General features: G+C 51.4%; 1 protein-coding gene across 1 annotated transcript; it reads right to left on the reverse strand.

Annotated features, from left to right (window-relative positions):
* Positions 1 to 15,360: 15,360 nt before the first annotated feature.
* On the reverse strand, positions 15,361 to 17,043 carry LOC122920566 (ATP-sensitive inward rectifier potassium channel 11-like). The gene has a single exon (XM_044270165.1). It carries the CDS (start codon positions 16,811 to 16,813, stop codon positions 15,644 to 15,646), a length of 1,170 nt encoding a protein of 389 aa, XP_044126100.1. The 5' UTR covers positions 16,814 to 17,043; the 3' UTR covers positions 15,361 to 15,643.
* Positions 17,044 to 17,411: the final 368 nt, after the last annotated feature.

The raw sequence follows: 17,411 nt of genomic DNA on the forward strand, positions 1-17,411 counted from the left end.
GGGTTCGAATCCCAGCAGACTCTTTTCTGAAATACAAGCAGAAAAGAACACAGGAAGAGGCTGCATCGCATCACTGACATGGAGGTAAGTAGAAGTGTTTATTTTTATTTTTTTAATACCCGACTGTTACTGCCATGGGGGAGCAGAAGGCACCTGATACTGGCACATGGGGGGAGGGGGGTTGGCACCTGATACTGGCACCTGGGGGGGAGGGGGGTTGGCACCTGATACTGGCACATGGGGGGGGGGAAGAGGCACCTGATACTGGCACATGGGGGGGAGTGGGGTTGGCACCTGATACTGGCATGGGGGGGAGGGAGAGGGCACCTGATACTGGCATGGGGGGGAGGGAGAGAGGCACTTGATACTGGCACTTTTTTTGTGGTGGTGGTGGTGGGGGGGAAGATGGCACTATGATACTGGGACATAGGGGGGGGGGAGGCACCTGATACTGGCACCTGGAGGGGAGAGGGGGGGTTGGCACTTGATACTGGCACATGGGGGGGGGGAGGCACCTGATACTGGCACATGGGGAGGGGGGAGGGAGAGAGGCACTTGATATTGGCACTTTTTAGTGGGGGGGGGGGAGATGGCACTATGATACTGGGACATGGGGGGGAGGAGAGAGGCACTTGATACTGGCATGTGGGGGGGGGGGGTTGGCACTATGATACTGGGACATGGGGGGGAGGAGAGAGGCACTTGATACTGGCATGTGGGGGGGGGGGGGGTTGGCACTATGATACTGGCACATGGGGGGGAGAGGCACTTAATACTGGCACTTTTTTGCGGGGGAGATGGCACTATGATACTGGCACATGGGGGGAAGAGAGAGGCACTTGATACTGGCACATGGGGGGAGATGGCACTATGATACTGGGACATGTGGGGGGGGGAGAGGCACTTGATACTGGCACATTATGGGGGGCACTTACTGGCACATTATTGGGGGGCATTATGGGGGACACTAGGCCGGCAGCCTATCAGAGGCCGGACACTGAGGGGCATCTACTGGGGCACTATATATGGGGCATTTTATACTGGTACATTTTGGGGGGCACTAGCAGGAAGGGGGGAGAGGAGCACTATGGGGGACTTTACTGGGGGCACTATATAGGGGTATTTTATACTGGCACATTATGGGGGCACTATGGGGACATTAGCTCAACTGGGGGCATTACAAGGGGGTATTTTTTGCACATTATAAGGAGAATTATTACTACTGGGGGGGGGGGCATTATGGTGGGTTTTATTACTGCCCCATGGTATGACCCCCTAGTAGCAGCACCGGCCTCTCCCTGCTCTGCTATCCCACTGCCCCTTCTCCAAATCCTTATTATAAAATCTTTCTCATTAGGATAAAACACAACATCAGCTCCGCCGAGCCCCCGGCCAAGTGTGGAAGTGGCGTCCGAGATCCCCAAGGGCCGAGCCAAGTAACTGTAAGTGTTCATGTGGAGTATGTTTATGTTATACACATATAGCCTACACTGTGCCACACAATATACAGTATACCGCTACACTGTGCCACACAATATACAGTATACCGCTACACTGTGCCCCACAATATACAGTATACCTCTATACTGTGCCCCACAATGTACAGTATACCTCTATACTGTGCCCCACAATGTACAGTATACTGCTACACTGTGCCCCACAATATACAGTATACCTCTACACTGTGCCGCACAATATACAGTATACCTCTACACTGTGCCCCACAATATACAGTATACCTCTACACTGTGCCCCACAATATACAGTATACCTCTACACTGTGCCACACAATATACAGTATACCGCTATACTGTGCCACACAATATACAGTATACCGCTACACTGTGCCCCACAATATACAGTATACCGCTACACTGTGCCCCACAATATACAGTATACCTCTATACTGTGCCCCACAATGTACAGTATACTGCTACACTGTGCCCCACAATATACAGTATACCTCTACACTGTGCCGCACAATATACAGTATACCTCTACACTGTGCCCCACAATATACAGTATACCTCTACACTGTGCCCCACAATATACAGTATACCTCTACACTGTGCCACACAATATACAGTATACCGCTATACTGTGCCACACAATATACAGTATACCTCTACACTGTGCCACACAATATACAGTATACCGCTACACTGTGCCTCACAATATACAGTATACTGCTACTGTGCCACACAATATACAGTATACCTCTACACTGTGCCCCACAATATACAATATACCACTACACTGTGCCACACAATATACAGTATACCTCTACACTGTGCCCCACAATATACAGTATACCGCTACACTGTGCCACACAATATACAGTATACCGCTACACTGTGCCACACAATATACAGTATACCACTACACTGTGCCACACAATATACAGTATACCTCTACACTGTGCCCCACAATATACAGTATACCTCTACACTGTGCCCCACAATATACAGTATACCACTACACTGTGCCACACAATATACAGTATACCGCTACACTGTGCCTCACAATATACCTCAACACTGTGCCACACAATATACAGTATACCGCTACACTGTGCCACACAATATACAGTATACCTCTATACTGTGCCACACAATATACAGTATACCGCTACACTGTGCCACACAATATACAGTATACCTCTACACTGTGCCTCACAATATACAGTATACCGCTACACTGTGTCACACAATATACAGTATACATCTACACTGTGCCACACAATATACAGTATACATCTACACTGTGCCCCACAATATACAGTATACATCTACACTGTGCCCCACAATATACAGTATACATCTACACTGTGCCAAAGGAGTGGGGTTTACACAGGAGGAGGGAGGTGCGAAGCGCGCTGAGGGGGGCCCTTACAAATATTTGCTGTGGGGCCCAGTCACTTCTAGTTACGCCCCTGGGTAAAGGGTTTCTGCACTTTGTTTAAACTGATGATCTGCCCTCTGGATAGTATCAGCTAGCGGGGGCGGGGCTAAGCTTAATCAAGTGAACAGAGCTTAGCCCCTCCCAGGACAGCTGATACTAGTCGTGACGTCACTCGGCCAGCGGTAAACAGCGAGAAGGCCGCACCGCTGCTGGAGCGCCGCTGCCTTCCAAAACAGCTGATTGGCGGGGGTCCCAGGTGTCGGACCCCCGCCAATCAGATGCTGATGATCTATCCAGAGGATAGATCATCAGTTAAAACAAAGTGCAGAACCCCGTTAAGCAAAAAGCATAGATGTGGTCGGCAATAACAAGTGCTCGGTGGCACCAAATCAGAAACCATACGTCCTACCACAATCCGGGGGGCTCCAGTGCACATCGCTGAATCCCGGAGGGAAAGCAAAAAACCATCTATCTCTGGGCTAGATGATGAGAACTGTCCCTGATATTGCCCTACAGGGGGGGCTATTCTGGCCCTGATAGCCTAGCCACAGACCACCCTGATAAGAGCGACCCCGTCCGGAACCTTACCCTATATAAAAATGGCCCTAGTAACCCCCAGCCCCTGACTTCCAGGTGATCACTATTTAGATCTAGGTGTTCTTGACTCATTATAAAAGTATATTATAAGTATATCGCACCCCTCTGTGTATCACACCATCGATAGCACACCTATACCGGTCCTTAAAATGAATTTTGTGGCCCTATTAGCTAGTGTTTGGTGTCCCTAACAGCCTGTCCCTGCTCCACACAGCAACCTCTCCCTACACCGGCAAAACACTGAATGTAAAATGGCGGCCAGATCGGGTTTATTTATAAGGTAGGGGGTGTCCATGTGCTGAAACGTCTCCATTGGCTGTCCTGTCCCACCACTAGAGGGAGCTCACTACATACAGATTGTACAGCCACCACTAGAGGGAGCTCACTGCATACAGATTATACAGCCACCACTAGGGGGAGCTCACTACATACAGATTATACAGACACAACTAGAGGGAGCTCACTACATGCAGATTATACAGCCACCACTAGAGGGAGCTCATTACATACAGATTATACAGCCACCACTAGAGGGAGCTCACTACATACAGATTATACAGCCACCACTAGAGGGAGCCCACTACATACAGATTATACAGCCACCACTAGAGGGAGCTCACTACATACAGGTCATACAGCCATCACTAGAGGGAGCTCACTACATACAGATTATACAGCCACCACTAGAGGGAGCTCACTACATACAGATTATACAGCCACCACTAGAGGGAGCTCACTACATACAGATTATACAGCCACCACTAGAGGGAGCTCACTACATACAGATTATATACAGCCATCACTAGAGGGAGCTCACTACATACAGATTATACAGCCACCACTAGAGGGAGCTCACTACATACAGATTATACAGCCACCACTAGAGGGAGCTCACTACATACAGATTATACAGCCACCACTAGAGGGAGCTCACTACATACAGATTTTATTACAAGACACGGAGGCGAGTATTGCTATTCTCCTTCTTTACTCTGACCAATAGCAGCAAAGATAAAAAGAAAATATTGAACATTTGAACAGCCCCTCCCCATAGTCCCAGTATAACAGGCCACTCCGCCTGCAAATCCGCCTCTTTCTTTGCTGCTGACCGCAGAGATAAGTACCTGTGATATTTGTCTGATTACTATTACTGTTTTCTCTTATTGTGGTTTTTTTCCCTTTTTGGGTTTATGGGATATTCTATTGTTTGCAGGTTGTTTGTGGGATCTCCCATGGTCTGGTGCTGTGTTTTTCCTTTAGCACAACTCTGGTGTCCCTGTTATTCAGGAGTACCCTGTGTGTCCGATTATCTCCTTTGGGGTTATCATCCCCCTTCTGTCTGTCCCTCCCCTGATCGGGGCTTTGATTTTTGCTTCTGCTGAGTTTTTTCCCTCAGTCCTTTTCACCTGCGCATTACCCCTCGGTCTCCCTCCCCCATTGGCTTCCCTTTTCGCGCCGCGGCTCACCTCTGATCTTGCCGCCGGCGCTCCTGCTTGCCGCGCTTCGCTCCGCCCGAGATCTCGCGAGATCTTGGGCACTTCCGCTTCCGGTTCAGTGCGGCGCTCCGGAGTCTCGGTGAACCCTGCTCGGCATCTGCTCTACGGCTCCTGTGCTCGGCGGCCCCTCTGCTCTCCGGCTCCTACCTCTGTCAGGTTGTTTCTGTCCCCACTCTAGCTCCTCTCCCTGGCTGGGGAAAATCCTCACCAGCGGAGTACATAGCGTAGGATTAGTGTTTTTTCAGATTAACCCTATCACTACCTATCTAGAGGCAGGCTGTGATTATGCCTAATACAGATCTCAGTGGGCAGGGCCCTATGGAAGAGGATATGCCTCAAGCTGATTTAACCCCTTCTGGGGATGATTGTGATACTGGGACGCCCTCTGCGGATCCTTCCCTGGTTTTTCAAACTACCTTATCTAATGTGATTGCTGCGGCCATGGGATCAATGACTTCGGTCATTTCCCAGTCTATTGCCCAGGCCCTTGCAACCCATCCAGCTGCCTCTCCCACCCCACAGCCCGCTACGGTTTCTAAACCTACCGGGCCAGGGCCTGCCTCCAGAACACGCTTGACTGGTGACGTTGTCTCCACCAATGTTGGCGCGCTGGGTTCGCGCAAGAGAGCCTGTACGCGTCAGGCAGAACATACGCGCAGTTGGAAAAGTGCTAGAGCACTGCAGGATACAGCTTCCGGCTCTGAAGTCGGTTCTGATGAGGAGGCGATAGATGACGCCTTTGAGGAGGCAGAGGACGACCCTTCTGGGGTCATAGATTCTAATCCCTTACCCGGGTGCAGCTCCATGCTTTCGGCAGCAGACGTGTCCTTGACGGACCCATCTGGGCAACCTCTCTTTGACCCGGATTCCCTACACCACCCTCGGTCTGCGGAGTGGTTGCCGTTGGAGCATGTCTCCAAATATTTGGAGGCCCGCGTGCGTTGCCCCCTCTCCAAAGAGGCGCGCAACAAGCTTAGGGCGGAATGCCCCAGACCCGTAATTCCCAACAGGGTGTGCGAGACTCCAGCGGTAGACCCCAAAATGACCCAATTCCTCACCAAATCTGGGTGGAATCCGAGGAAGGGTCTGGAGTCGGCCCTGCGTGCCTGTCAGGACAAGCTCCTGGACATATTTGGCCCCCTGGCAAAGATTTTTGACCTGGCCGAGGCTGCCAAGGCCGAGGGTAAGCAGGTAGACCCTCTAGAGCTGCGCGAGTGGGTGCAGCGCGCGATTTGTGTGGCAGGAAACGTCAACACGTCCCTGGCCATTGAACGGCGCAAGGCCATACTTTTTAAGATTGAGCCTAAACTCTCCAACTTGGCGCTCACTGAAGCCGGTAAGGAGGCCCAGGGCTTACTGTTTGGCGAGTCCTTTATTAAGGACTTAGGACGTTTTGTCGGTGCCTTTACAGCACTCGATAAGGCCCAGAGTTCAATGAAACGGGTGTTTCACGGTAGGGTCTCTACCAGGGCCGGCAGTTTCAGGGGCCGTCTGTCCGGCCGTGCCCACTTCCAATCCCGTGCTACGGGCAGAGGCTCCTTCTCCCAGAGACCTGCGTTCCAGGAGCAGAGGCGAGAGACATCATCCTTCTTCCCTTCCCGGGGAGGATCCTGGAGGCCTAGAGGATACAGAGGAAACCCTGGTTCCAGACGACCTTATGGTAAGACCGATGCTTCATTTCAATTCTTCAACTGTTTGTGTAGGGGGCAGACTCCAGCTCTTTTCTCGAGCTTGGTCGCGCATCACCTCGGACCAATGGATTCTCTCCACGGTCAGGGGTTTCCACATAGAGCTGACATCTTCTCACCTATCCATTCCGCCCCCACACCCAGCGGTGCTGTCGGTAGAGAGCCGCATACTTGTGGACTCAGAGCTATCAGATCTCTTCCGCAAAGGGGCCATAGAGCCGGCTCCGGCATCCACTGGTGCGATAATCAGCAACATTTTCTTGGTGGCGAAAAAAGGGGGCCAGCTTCGGCCCGTCATCAATTTACGCGCTCTCAACGCGTTCGTCAGGTACCGCCATTTCAAGATGGAGGGCATCCATCTCCTGCGGGACCTACTTCAGGTGGGCGATTGGATGGTCAAGTTGGACCTGAAGGACGCGTATCTTACCGTCCCTGTCGAGGACGCGTCCAGGAACCTTCTATGTTTCCTTTGGAAGGACAGGATTTGGCGGTTTACATGCCTCCCTTTCGGCCTCTCTTCTGCTCCGTGGTGCTTCACCAAGCTGATGCGCCCTGCTATGGCCTGGCTGCGCAGTCGGGGAGTTCGCCTCATCGTCTATCTGGACGACATCCTGATCATGGCACAGGATCATGCGGTGTTACTGAATCACCTTCGCTGGACGATGGATCTCCTGTTGGATCTGGGTTTCCTTCTCAATCAGGAGAAGTCCTGTCTCGCCCCGGCTCGCGAGATGGAGTTCCTGGGGTTTCTGGTGGATTCCACGGCGGGGACTCTCAGCCTACCACCGACCAAGGTTCGGTCCATTCGGAAGGAGTTGTGCAGAGCCAGGTCGTCCTCCCAGATCCCGTTGCGTCAACTAGCCAGGATCATAGGCCTTCTGGCTTCTTCTATCCAGGCGGTCTTCCCAGCCCCACTACACTACCGGGCCCTCCAGCGACTGAAGATTTTCCACCTCCGGAAGGGGGCTTCCTATGCGGACTGGATTTCCCTGGACGAGGAAACCAAGGAGGAGCTATCCTGGTGGATCCACAATTTACAGGCTTGGAACGGCAAGGCTATTTTCGGTCATCGCCCGGACTTCGTGGTGGATTCGGATGCCAGCCTGTCGGGCTGGGGAGCTCACTGCGAGGGGATCTCAACCGGAGGCGGCTGGTCAGCGGACGAAGCGGGATTCCATATCAATGCGCTGGAACTGTTGGCAGGTTCGTTCGCAATCAAGAGTTTCACGAGAGACACGGCCAAGGCCTGCATTCAACTTCGCATGGACAACGTGTCGGCAGTGCGTTACATCAACGGCATGGGCGGTACACGTTCCACCATCCTATCTCGGTTGGCGAAGGATTTCTGGGACTACTGTCTAGACAAGGAGTTGATTGTCTTGGCGGAATATCTTCCGGGCGTCCAGAACATTCGGGCGGATTGGAGCTCTCGATATCTCTCCGACTCCAGCGACTGGCAGTTAGATCCAGCGGTGTTCCGTTCCTTAACGTCTCTTTGGGGGCCTTGCTGTATCGACCTGTTTGCCTCCCGCCTGAACACGCAGCTGCCACGTTTCTACAGTTGGCGCCCGGACCCGGAGGCCGAAGCTGTGGACGCGTTCCTACAGGATTGGTCACGGGGTCTGCTTTACGCATTCCCCCCCTTCCAGCTGATTCCCAGGACCCTGATTCACGTACGCCGTCATTCAGCGGATCTGGTTCTGCTGGTCCCGTTTTGGACTTCCCAGTCGTGCTTTCCTCACCTTCTGGAGATGATGATAGAGACCCCGTACTTGCTCCCGACATCTCAGACTCTCCTCCGAGGGCCGAATCACCAGCTACATCCTCTCCTCCTGGACGGATCTCTGCGCCTGTTGGCGTGTCGAATTTCAGGGGACCCTGGGAGGTCCCGGGAGTTTCGGGAACAGCTAGAGTCCTGTTGGAGAACGCTTGGGCCCCAGGAACCAGAAGATCTTACAGATCTGCCTGGGGATCTTGGGATCGCTGGTGCGTGGCTAGGGACTTGGATCCCGTTTCGGCACCTGTGACGGAGATCTTGCACTTCCTATCTTCTCTTTTCGACCAGGGCAAGGCCTATCGCACGATCAGCCTTTTCAGGTCGGCCATTTCTGCGTCCCACCAGGGGTTTGACGGTACTCCTGCGGGGCAACATCCTTTGGTATGCCGTCTATTGCGTGGCTCTCGGATGTCTCGGCCTCCTAGACCTAGATTTTCGGCTACTTGGGACGTGTCTTGTGTCCTTTCGTTTCTATCTTCTTGGCCTCAGAATTCAGACCTGTCCTTAAGGCAACTGTCGGCGAAGCTCGTCACTCTTTTCTGTCTAATTTCCTGCAAGCGGGTGTCTGACGTCCGGGCTTTGGATTATGATGCCCGCTCGTATACTCCGGAGGGGGTCTCCTTTGACATCTCTAGGAGGACCAAGTCTCACATACGCTCAGTCGCTTATCCGGCTTTCCCGGCCTCGCCTTCTCTCTGTCCGGTGGAATGCCTCAAGGAGTATGAAGCTCGCACTTCCCTTCATCGCTCACGGGAGTTTTCTCATCTTTTCCTCTCTACCATTCGTCCTTTTGCCCCGGTGACCACTCCCACGCTGGCTAGGTGGATGAAGTGGATCATGGAATTGGCGGGCGTGGACACTTCCATTTTTTCGGCACATTCCGCTAGGGGGGCATCCGCTACCTCTTTGGCGGTGTCTGGCGCCAGGTTGGAGGACATTTTGAAATTGGCGGACTGGTCCAGAGTATCCACGTTCAGAGAATTTTACTTTCGGCCAGGTCCTCACGTCTTCTCATCAATCATTGAGAATTTGTCTTAACTTTGAACTTGCAATATGAGCCTCTGGGTCTTGTAATAAAATCAGGTGATTTTCCTATTTCATGACGTAAAGTCATGATTTTATTAAAGACACGGAGGCGAGTATTGCCCACCCTGAGTTCCCTCCCTATATGTATGCTTATTATTCTGAGTGATGTTTATTCTGCAGATATTATTGATTTGTTGTCATGCGCATGTTGATCTTAACTCTATGAGTTTTTCCTGAGTAGGTTTATCGCAACCAGTTGATTTTGGATGCCATGTCCCAATTTTGTTACTGTCATTTTCTGTTTTTTCACCTTTTCAGGTTGAGACCGGCCCGGTGTGCGGTGTCTGTTGGTCTACGTCGTCGGCAGTTTGGTTCCGGCCGTTAGGTTGATGTGGACAGGAGGAGGAGCATCCTTCGGCGCTGTTTCCGGCTCTTCCCGTTTCGCTTCCGGATGGAAGGCGGTTGTTGTTCCATGATGTTCTGGGACTCTTGGTTTTTCCGGTTCTGTTGGATGTTCGGACTTGAGTTACAAAGAAAGAGGAGGATTTGCAGGCGGAGTGGCCTGTTATACTGGGACTATGGGGAGGGGCTGTTCAAATGTTCAATATTTTCTTTTTATCTTTGCTGCTATTGGTCAGAGTAAAGAAGGAGAATAGCAATACTCGCCTCCGTGTCTTTAATAAAATCATGACTTTACGTCATGAAATAGGAAAATCACCTGATTATACAGCCACCACTAGAGGGAGCTCACTACATACAGATTATACAGCCACCACTAGAGGGAGCTCACTACATACAGATTATACAGCCACCACTAGAGGGAGCTCACTACATACAGATTATACAGCCACCACTAGAGGGAGCTCACTACATACAGATTATACAGCCACCACTAGAGGGAGCTCACTACATACAGGTCATACAGCCATCACTAGAGGGAGCTCACTACATACAGGTCATACAGCCATCACTAGAGGGAGCTCACTACATACAGATTATACAGCCACCACTAGAGGAGCTCACTACATACAGATTATACAGCCACCACTAGAGGGAGCTCACTACATACAGATTATACAGCCACCACTAGAGGGAGCTCACTACATACAGATTATACAGCCACCACTAGAGGGAGCTCACTACATACAGATTATACAGCCACCACTAGAGGGAGCTCACTACATACAGATTATACAGCCACCACTAGAGGAGCTCACTACATACAGATTATACAGCCACCACTAGAGGGAGCTCACTACATACAGATTATACAGCCACCACTAGAGGGAGCTCACTACATACAGATTATACAGCCACCACTAGAGGAGCTCACTACATACAGATTATACAGCCACCACTAGAGGGAGCTCACTACATACAGATTATACAGCCACCACTAGAGGGAGCTCACTACATACAGATTATACAGCCACCACTAGAGGGAGCTCACTACATACAGGTCATACAGCCATCACTAGAGGGAGCTCACTACATACAGATTATACAGCCACCACTAGAGGGAGCTCACTACATACAGGTCATACAGCCATCACTAGAGGGAGCTCACTACATACAGATTATACAGCCACCACTAGAGGGAGCTTACTACATACAGATTATACAGCCACCACTAGAGGGAGCTCACTACATACAGATTATACAGCCACCACTAGAGGGAGCTCACTACATACAGGGCATACAGCCATCACTAGAGGGAGCTCACTACATACAGGTCATACAGCCATCACTAGAGGGAGCTCACTACATACAGATTATACAGCCACCACTAGAGGGAGCTCACTACATACAGATTATACAGCCACCACTAGAGGGAGCTCACTACATACAGATTATACAGCCACCACTAGAGGGAGCTCACTACATACAGATTATACAGCCACCACTAGAGGGAGCTCACTACATACAGGTCATACAGCCATCACTAGAGGGAGCTCACTACATACAGATTATACAGCCACCACTAGAGGGAGCTCACTACATGCAGAGTATACAGCCACCACTAGAGGGAGCTCACTACATACAGATTATACAGCCACCACTAGAGGGAGCTCACTACATACAGATTATACAGCCACCACTAGAGGGAGCTCACTACATACAGGTCATACAGCCACCACTAGAGGGAGCTCACTACATACAGATTATACAGCCACCACTAGCGGGAGCTCACTACATACAGATTATACAACCACCACTAGGGGGAGCTCACTACATACAGATTATACAGCCACCACTACATACAGATTATACAGCCACCACTAGAGGGTGCTCCCTACATACAGATTATACAGCCACCACTAGAGGGAGCTCACTACATACAGATTATACAGCCACCACTACATACAGATTATACAGCCACCACTAGAGGGAGCTCACTACACACAGATTATACAGTCACCACTAGAGGGAGCTCACTACATACAGATTATACAGCCGCCACTAGAGGGAGCTCACTATATACAGATTATACAGCCACCACTAGAGGGAGCTCACTACATACAGATTATACAGCCACCACTAGAGGGAGCTCACTACATACAGATTATACAGCCACCACTAGAGGGAGCTCACTACATACAGATTATACAGCCACCACTAGAGGGAGCTCACTACATACAGATTATACAGCCACCACTAGAGGGAGCTCACTACATACAGATTATACAGCCACCACTAGAGGGAGCTCACTACATACAGATTATACAGCCACCACTAGAGGGAGCTCACTACATATAGATTACACAACCACCACTAGAGGGAGCTCACTACATACAGAATATACAGCCACCACTAGAGGGAGCTCACTACATACAGATAATATCAATATATCACACCGCGCTCTCCCCAGACTCTGCCTGCCCACTATCACACAATGAAGGTGTCGCCAATAAATAACACAGGCTTTAGGTAATTACCTGTTCCTTAGCGCTTCCTCTGTGTCTATTCCTTCTTCTGAGTGAACTAATGTGGTGCTAGATGTTGGGCTAAGATTACTAGATTACGGCTCACGCCCCGGCCGGTGGCGTAATGCTGAGTATATAATTTGTACCTCGCGCTGTTCCCAGGCAGATAGTGACGTCACTATACAGACTACGGTGAGTCGTAGGTACCAGAATTGCTATCTACGCATTTCGGACAGTACGCTGTCCTTCGTCAGGAAAAGGAATTCGGCGACGCTGTTGTCTGTGTTGTCTTCCCTGCATTTTCCTAGCTAAGGGTTTGACGACCAGTTGTCCCTTGTCGCTAGGACTTGCGAGGCAGGGACAGGGGTGAGGGTGGAGTTCAGTGGTCACTACCCCACCCCCTGTGTGTGTGACAGAATAACAGGCCCACATTACCACTGATCATGAACCCTTTGGTTACCGACGAAGCATGTTTCTAAGGTTCAGGGTTAGGGGAGAAACTCAGGACAGAGTGCCTCCACTCCGCATGTATCTAGTCATCATATGGAGCCTCAGATTAATATCTGAACCTGGTGTGTCTGATAGGGGTGTCCAGTTTGTGTCGAGATTTTGGAGAGCCTTCTGTCAGAGGTGCCAAATCTCGTTGTCCTTCTCGTCTGCCTATCATCCTGAGAGTAACGGGCAGACGGAACGACAGTCTGTGGAACAATTTCTCAGGTCATATGTCTTTGGTGATCAACAGTTGTGGGTTAAATACCTTCCTTTGGTCTAATTTGCGATTAACAACCATGTTAATTCCTCCGCTGGTGTCTCCCCATTCTTTTGTAACTACGGCTTCCATCCTGGTTTTCATTCTGGGTCATCTGTCTCCTCGTCTAACCCTGAGGCAGATGAGGTCTCATCTGAACTGTGCACAGTTTGGGCCCGGATTCAGACGAACCTAGAGAAGGCTCAAAACAATCAAAAAATCAAAGCTAATAAGAGACGTTCTAGGCGGATGGATTTTCAGGTTGGGGATCAGGTGTGGCTGTCCTCTAAGAATGTGCCTCTCAAGGTGGCCTCCAAAAGGTTTGCACCTTGTTTTATAGGTCCATACGAGATTATGGAGGTAATAAATCCAGTGTCTTTTAGATTAAGGTTACCTGATCCGTTCCACATCCATGATGTCTTCCATAAATCTCTGCTGAAAAGACATGTTACTCCTTGTTCCTTCGCAGCCCGCAGCCCGCTCCGCCGCCAGTACTGGTTAATAATTGAGGAATTTGTGATTTTACATTTTTTGGATGTTAGGAGAGTCTGCAACTCTTTACAGTATCTGGTTCACTGGAAAGGCTATGGACCGGAGGAAAGGTCCTGGGTACCAGCTAAGGATGTTCACGCCACTAGGCTTGTCAAAAAATTTCATTTAGAATACCCTGAGAAGCTGTCGCCTGGGGCTTTGGGTCCACTGGCCCTGCGTGGAGCGGGGAGGGGGTACTGTTACTATGCGCTCTGTGCGTGGTTCAGGGAGGCGGGGACGGCCAAGGCGTGCTCGTGTCATCAGCGCACCCAGCGTCACCTGTTCCCGTGGGAACCACACTGGGGCTGAGATTGCGGTGCGTGCCGATTCGCTTTCCCAAGGTGCAAGTGATGTGCTGCTGATATGAGCGCAGGGTCTGGAGGAAGTCCTTACTGTTATACATGATGCACACTCCGTTTATACTGAACCATCTGGGCCACTTCGAGGATCTCATCACCTCTGGGGAAACCTGCCTTGTCCACAATGTGGTATTTGGCACAGGAGCCGACTGCTCTGCCTGGACTGAAGGAAGCGGGGCCCTCGGTAAGGAATTTAGTAATGAGATCAACCGGCTGGTGACCCTGGAAAGGGGAGTGCGTGGGAGCAAACAGCAAGTTTATTAAACTGCGGCTCCCCTGGAGTGACACATCGGGACTCATGTCCAGGGAACTGGTGAGATGCGGAGGACTATATCCAGCTTTGTCCCGATTCCCATCTTCTGCCCCTAGAGGGTATTAATATGGTTCGCATTTCTTTTCCTCAGAGAGGTCTGAGGGCACGTGAGGTCGCTTTAGGGGTGTAAAGTGATGCCCTTGGGGGTCAATAAGCTTATGGTATCTAAGAGGGAGGCAGTCCACACAGATCTCATGGCTGGAGGACATCTACATGGGGACTCTCGTAGGGTTTGTGCTCTAAAGTTTTGTTTAAGGGTTCATTTGTAGGGGATGTTTTTCTTGTGTTTGAAAATCTAAAACTTTACTTAATCTTACACTTTAACACCTGACCGATCTGCAGACACACAAACCGATTTTCCAGTTGATGGAATCTTTTGTGGAGAGGGTTCTCATAGCACATGTAGGCCAGGGGGTGCTGCTGATATAGAGTATGGGGCACAAGTGATTGTTCATACCTTATACAGTTTGCATCGGGATGTGTGAAGTTCTTTTAATAGTGCACACATCCACCCTCAGCTCTCGTAGGAAGGAGCCTCAACTCTCTTGGGCAGGGTTCTTGGCTCACATGGGCAGGGCTCTCAGCTTTCATGGGCAGGGCTCTCAGCTTTCATGGGCAGGGCCCTCAGCTAATGGGTGGCACCCTCAGCTCTCTCGGGCAGGAGCCTCAGCTCTCACTGGCAGTGCCCTCAGGTCACGCGGGCAAGACCCTTAGCTCACTTGGGAAGGGCCCTCAGCACCTGTCAGTAAGCTCAGGTTTCTTGTATGCCCCTTCCCCCAAGTATATGTTATGTACAGTGCCCCAGAAGGTAACGACATGGTACAGATGATGTAAATGATGGAGGAGCCGCTGTCATCAATCAATACATTTTATAAAATTTTATAAAATGAGAGCAAACATAGATATGAATGTGAAGCAGCTGCTGCAGAACCTCCTCCCCCCCCCCCCCCCCCGGGAGCACTAAGTGCAGAACGAGACACGATGCAGCGAGGGAGCATCTGCAGTCACTGGGTATAAATAGCATGAACATTTCCCCTCCCTCCCCCCACAGGAGGAATCTTGAGACATTGCTAAGACATCTATAGGTAGGCATCTGCAGAGAACAGCAAGAGGTTAATAAATATAAAATCCTGAAAAACGTGAGGAGTCCAGCGCACACACACACACGTCTCTACCGCCCCGTCTCTCCTGAGGGACTGTTGCTGCATAGAAGAGACCAGATCTGGAGAAGGGATAATTGCTGCATAGAAGACACCAGATCTGGAGAGGTCATGGGTCCAGGGTCACGTTTGGTCCTCATCAAACAGTGTGAACTTTGGCTTTACCTTGACGGAGATGTTTCTTCTGCGGATGGTGCTCTTAGGGGAGAAGGAGCGAAGGTCCAGGTTACCGTGGTCTTCCTCCAGCTGCCTGGCTGTGCATGTCGGGGTGGGCACCTTGATCGTATTGCCAAATTTTGAGTAGTCCACCGAGTACCTGCCGTCTTCTTCTGCTATGATGGACACAAAGCGTTGACCCCACAGAATCTCATCAGCCAAGTATGATGTCCTGGCCTGGGTGGTGATTCCAGTGGTCTCCACCACCCCCTCCAGGATGACAATGATCTCCAGGTCTTGCTGGTGAGTGAGGTCAGTGGCGGAGATGTCATACAGTGGACTGTCCTTGGTGATGGTGTGGCAGATGATGAGTGGTGACACCAGAAAGATACCATTGGTACTGATGGGGTTCTCCATTTGTATATCTATCTGGTTGAGGGGCAGGACCTCTCCCTCCAGGCTGCTGGACTTCTTGACCACCTGCATGCGGATGGTGGCGCTGATGATCATGCTCTTCCGCAGGTCTCCAACCCTAAACATGAAGCAGAGTTTGCTGTTTCGTAGGGCAATGACGGCGTGCTTGCTGAAGATGAGGGTCTCCGCTCTACGGTGGGCCTGCGCCGTCTTCATGAAGATACAACCCAACATGATAGCATTGATGACCAGACCTACAATGTTCTGAATGATGAGGACTAGAATGGCCAAGGGGCACTCCTCTGTGATCATTCGTCCCCCAAAGCCGATGGTCACCTGCACCTCAATGGAATAGAGGAAGGCAGCGGTGAAGGACTGGACGCTGGTCACACAGGGCACAAAGCCTTCCTCGGTGTAGTCCAGGTCGCCATGGGCGAAGGCGATGAGCCACCAGATCATCCCAAAGAGCAGCCAGGTGCAGAGGAAGGACATGGTGAAGATGAGGAGGGTGTGATGCCACTTGAGGTCCACCACGGTGGTGAAGACGTCCAGCAGGAAGCGGCCCTGCTCCCGGATGTTCTTATGGGCCACATTGCAGGTCCCGTTCTTGGCCACGAACCTCGCCCTCCGCTCCTGCGCCCGGTACTTGGGCTCATTGATGTCCTCGGCCAGGCGAGTGGTCAGCACGTACTCCTCCGGGATCAGACCCTTCCTGGCCAGCATGACTGCAGCCGCCCGCTGCCGGAGAGCTCTGCCCGGGCTGCTCGGACGGGGCTCCCCATCTGTGCACGCCAATCACAGGGCGGCGGGGGATGAGGGGCCGGGCGCCGCCACACGGAGCACCGGGGCACCTGGTATCTGAGGCCGGGGCACTCCGGGACCTCCAGCCGGCACCGCCGGGCGCAGCAAACACCGGAGCCGCGAGAGAAGGCAAACGGCTGCAAAACGACACCTGGAGCCGGTGCTGAAGTTCCGGGACGCGGCCGCCAGAGGGAGCAGCGAGGCCGGGAATGGCAGGTGCGGAGAGAAGCCCCGATGTGATCGGCCGAAGACATCCCCCCAATCATGATAGGATCGCCCGAAGATATCCCCCTAATCATGATAGGATCGGCCGAAGATATCCCCCCAATCATGATAGGATCGCCCGAAGATATCCCCCTAATCATGATAAGATCGCCCGAAGATATGCCCCCAATCATGATAGGATCGGCCGAAGATATCCCCCCAATCATGATAGGATCGCCCGAAGATATCCCCCTAATCATGATAAGATCGCCCGAAGATATCCCCCCAATCATGATAGGATCGCCCAAAAATATCC

This window comes from Bufo gargarizans, chromosome 10 (genome assembly GCF_014858855.1).
Source record: "Bufo gargarizans isolate SCDJY-AF-19 chromosome 10, ASM1485885v1, whole genome shotgun sequence".
Classification (NCBI taxonomy): Eukaryota; Metazoa; Chordata; class Amphibia; order Anura; family Bufonidae; genus Bufo; species Bufo gargarizans.

Excerpts from the sequence above, each read along its gene's own strand:
- LOC122920566 (XM_044270165.1), bottom strand. The coding sequence starts at position 16,813 with ATGCTGGCCAGGAAGGGTCTGATCCCGGAGGAGTACGTGCTGACCACT.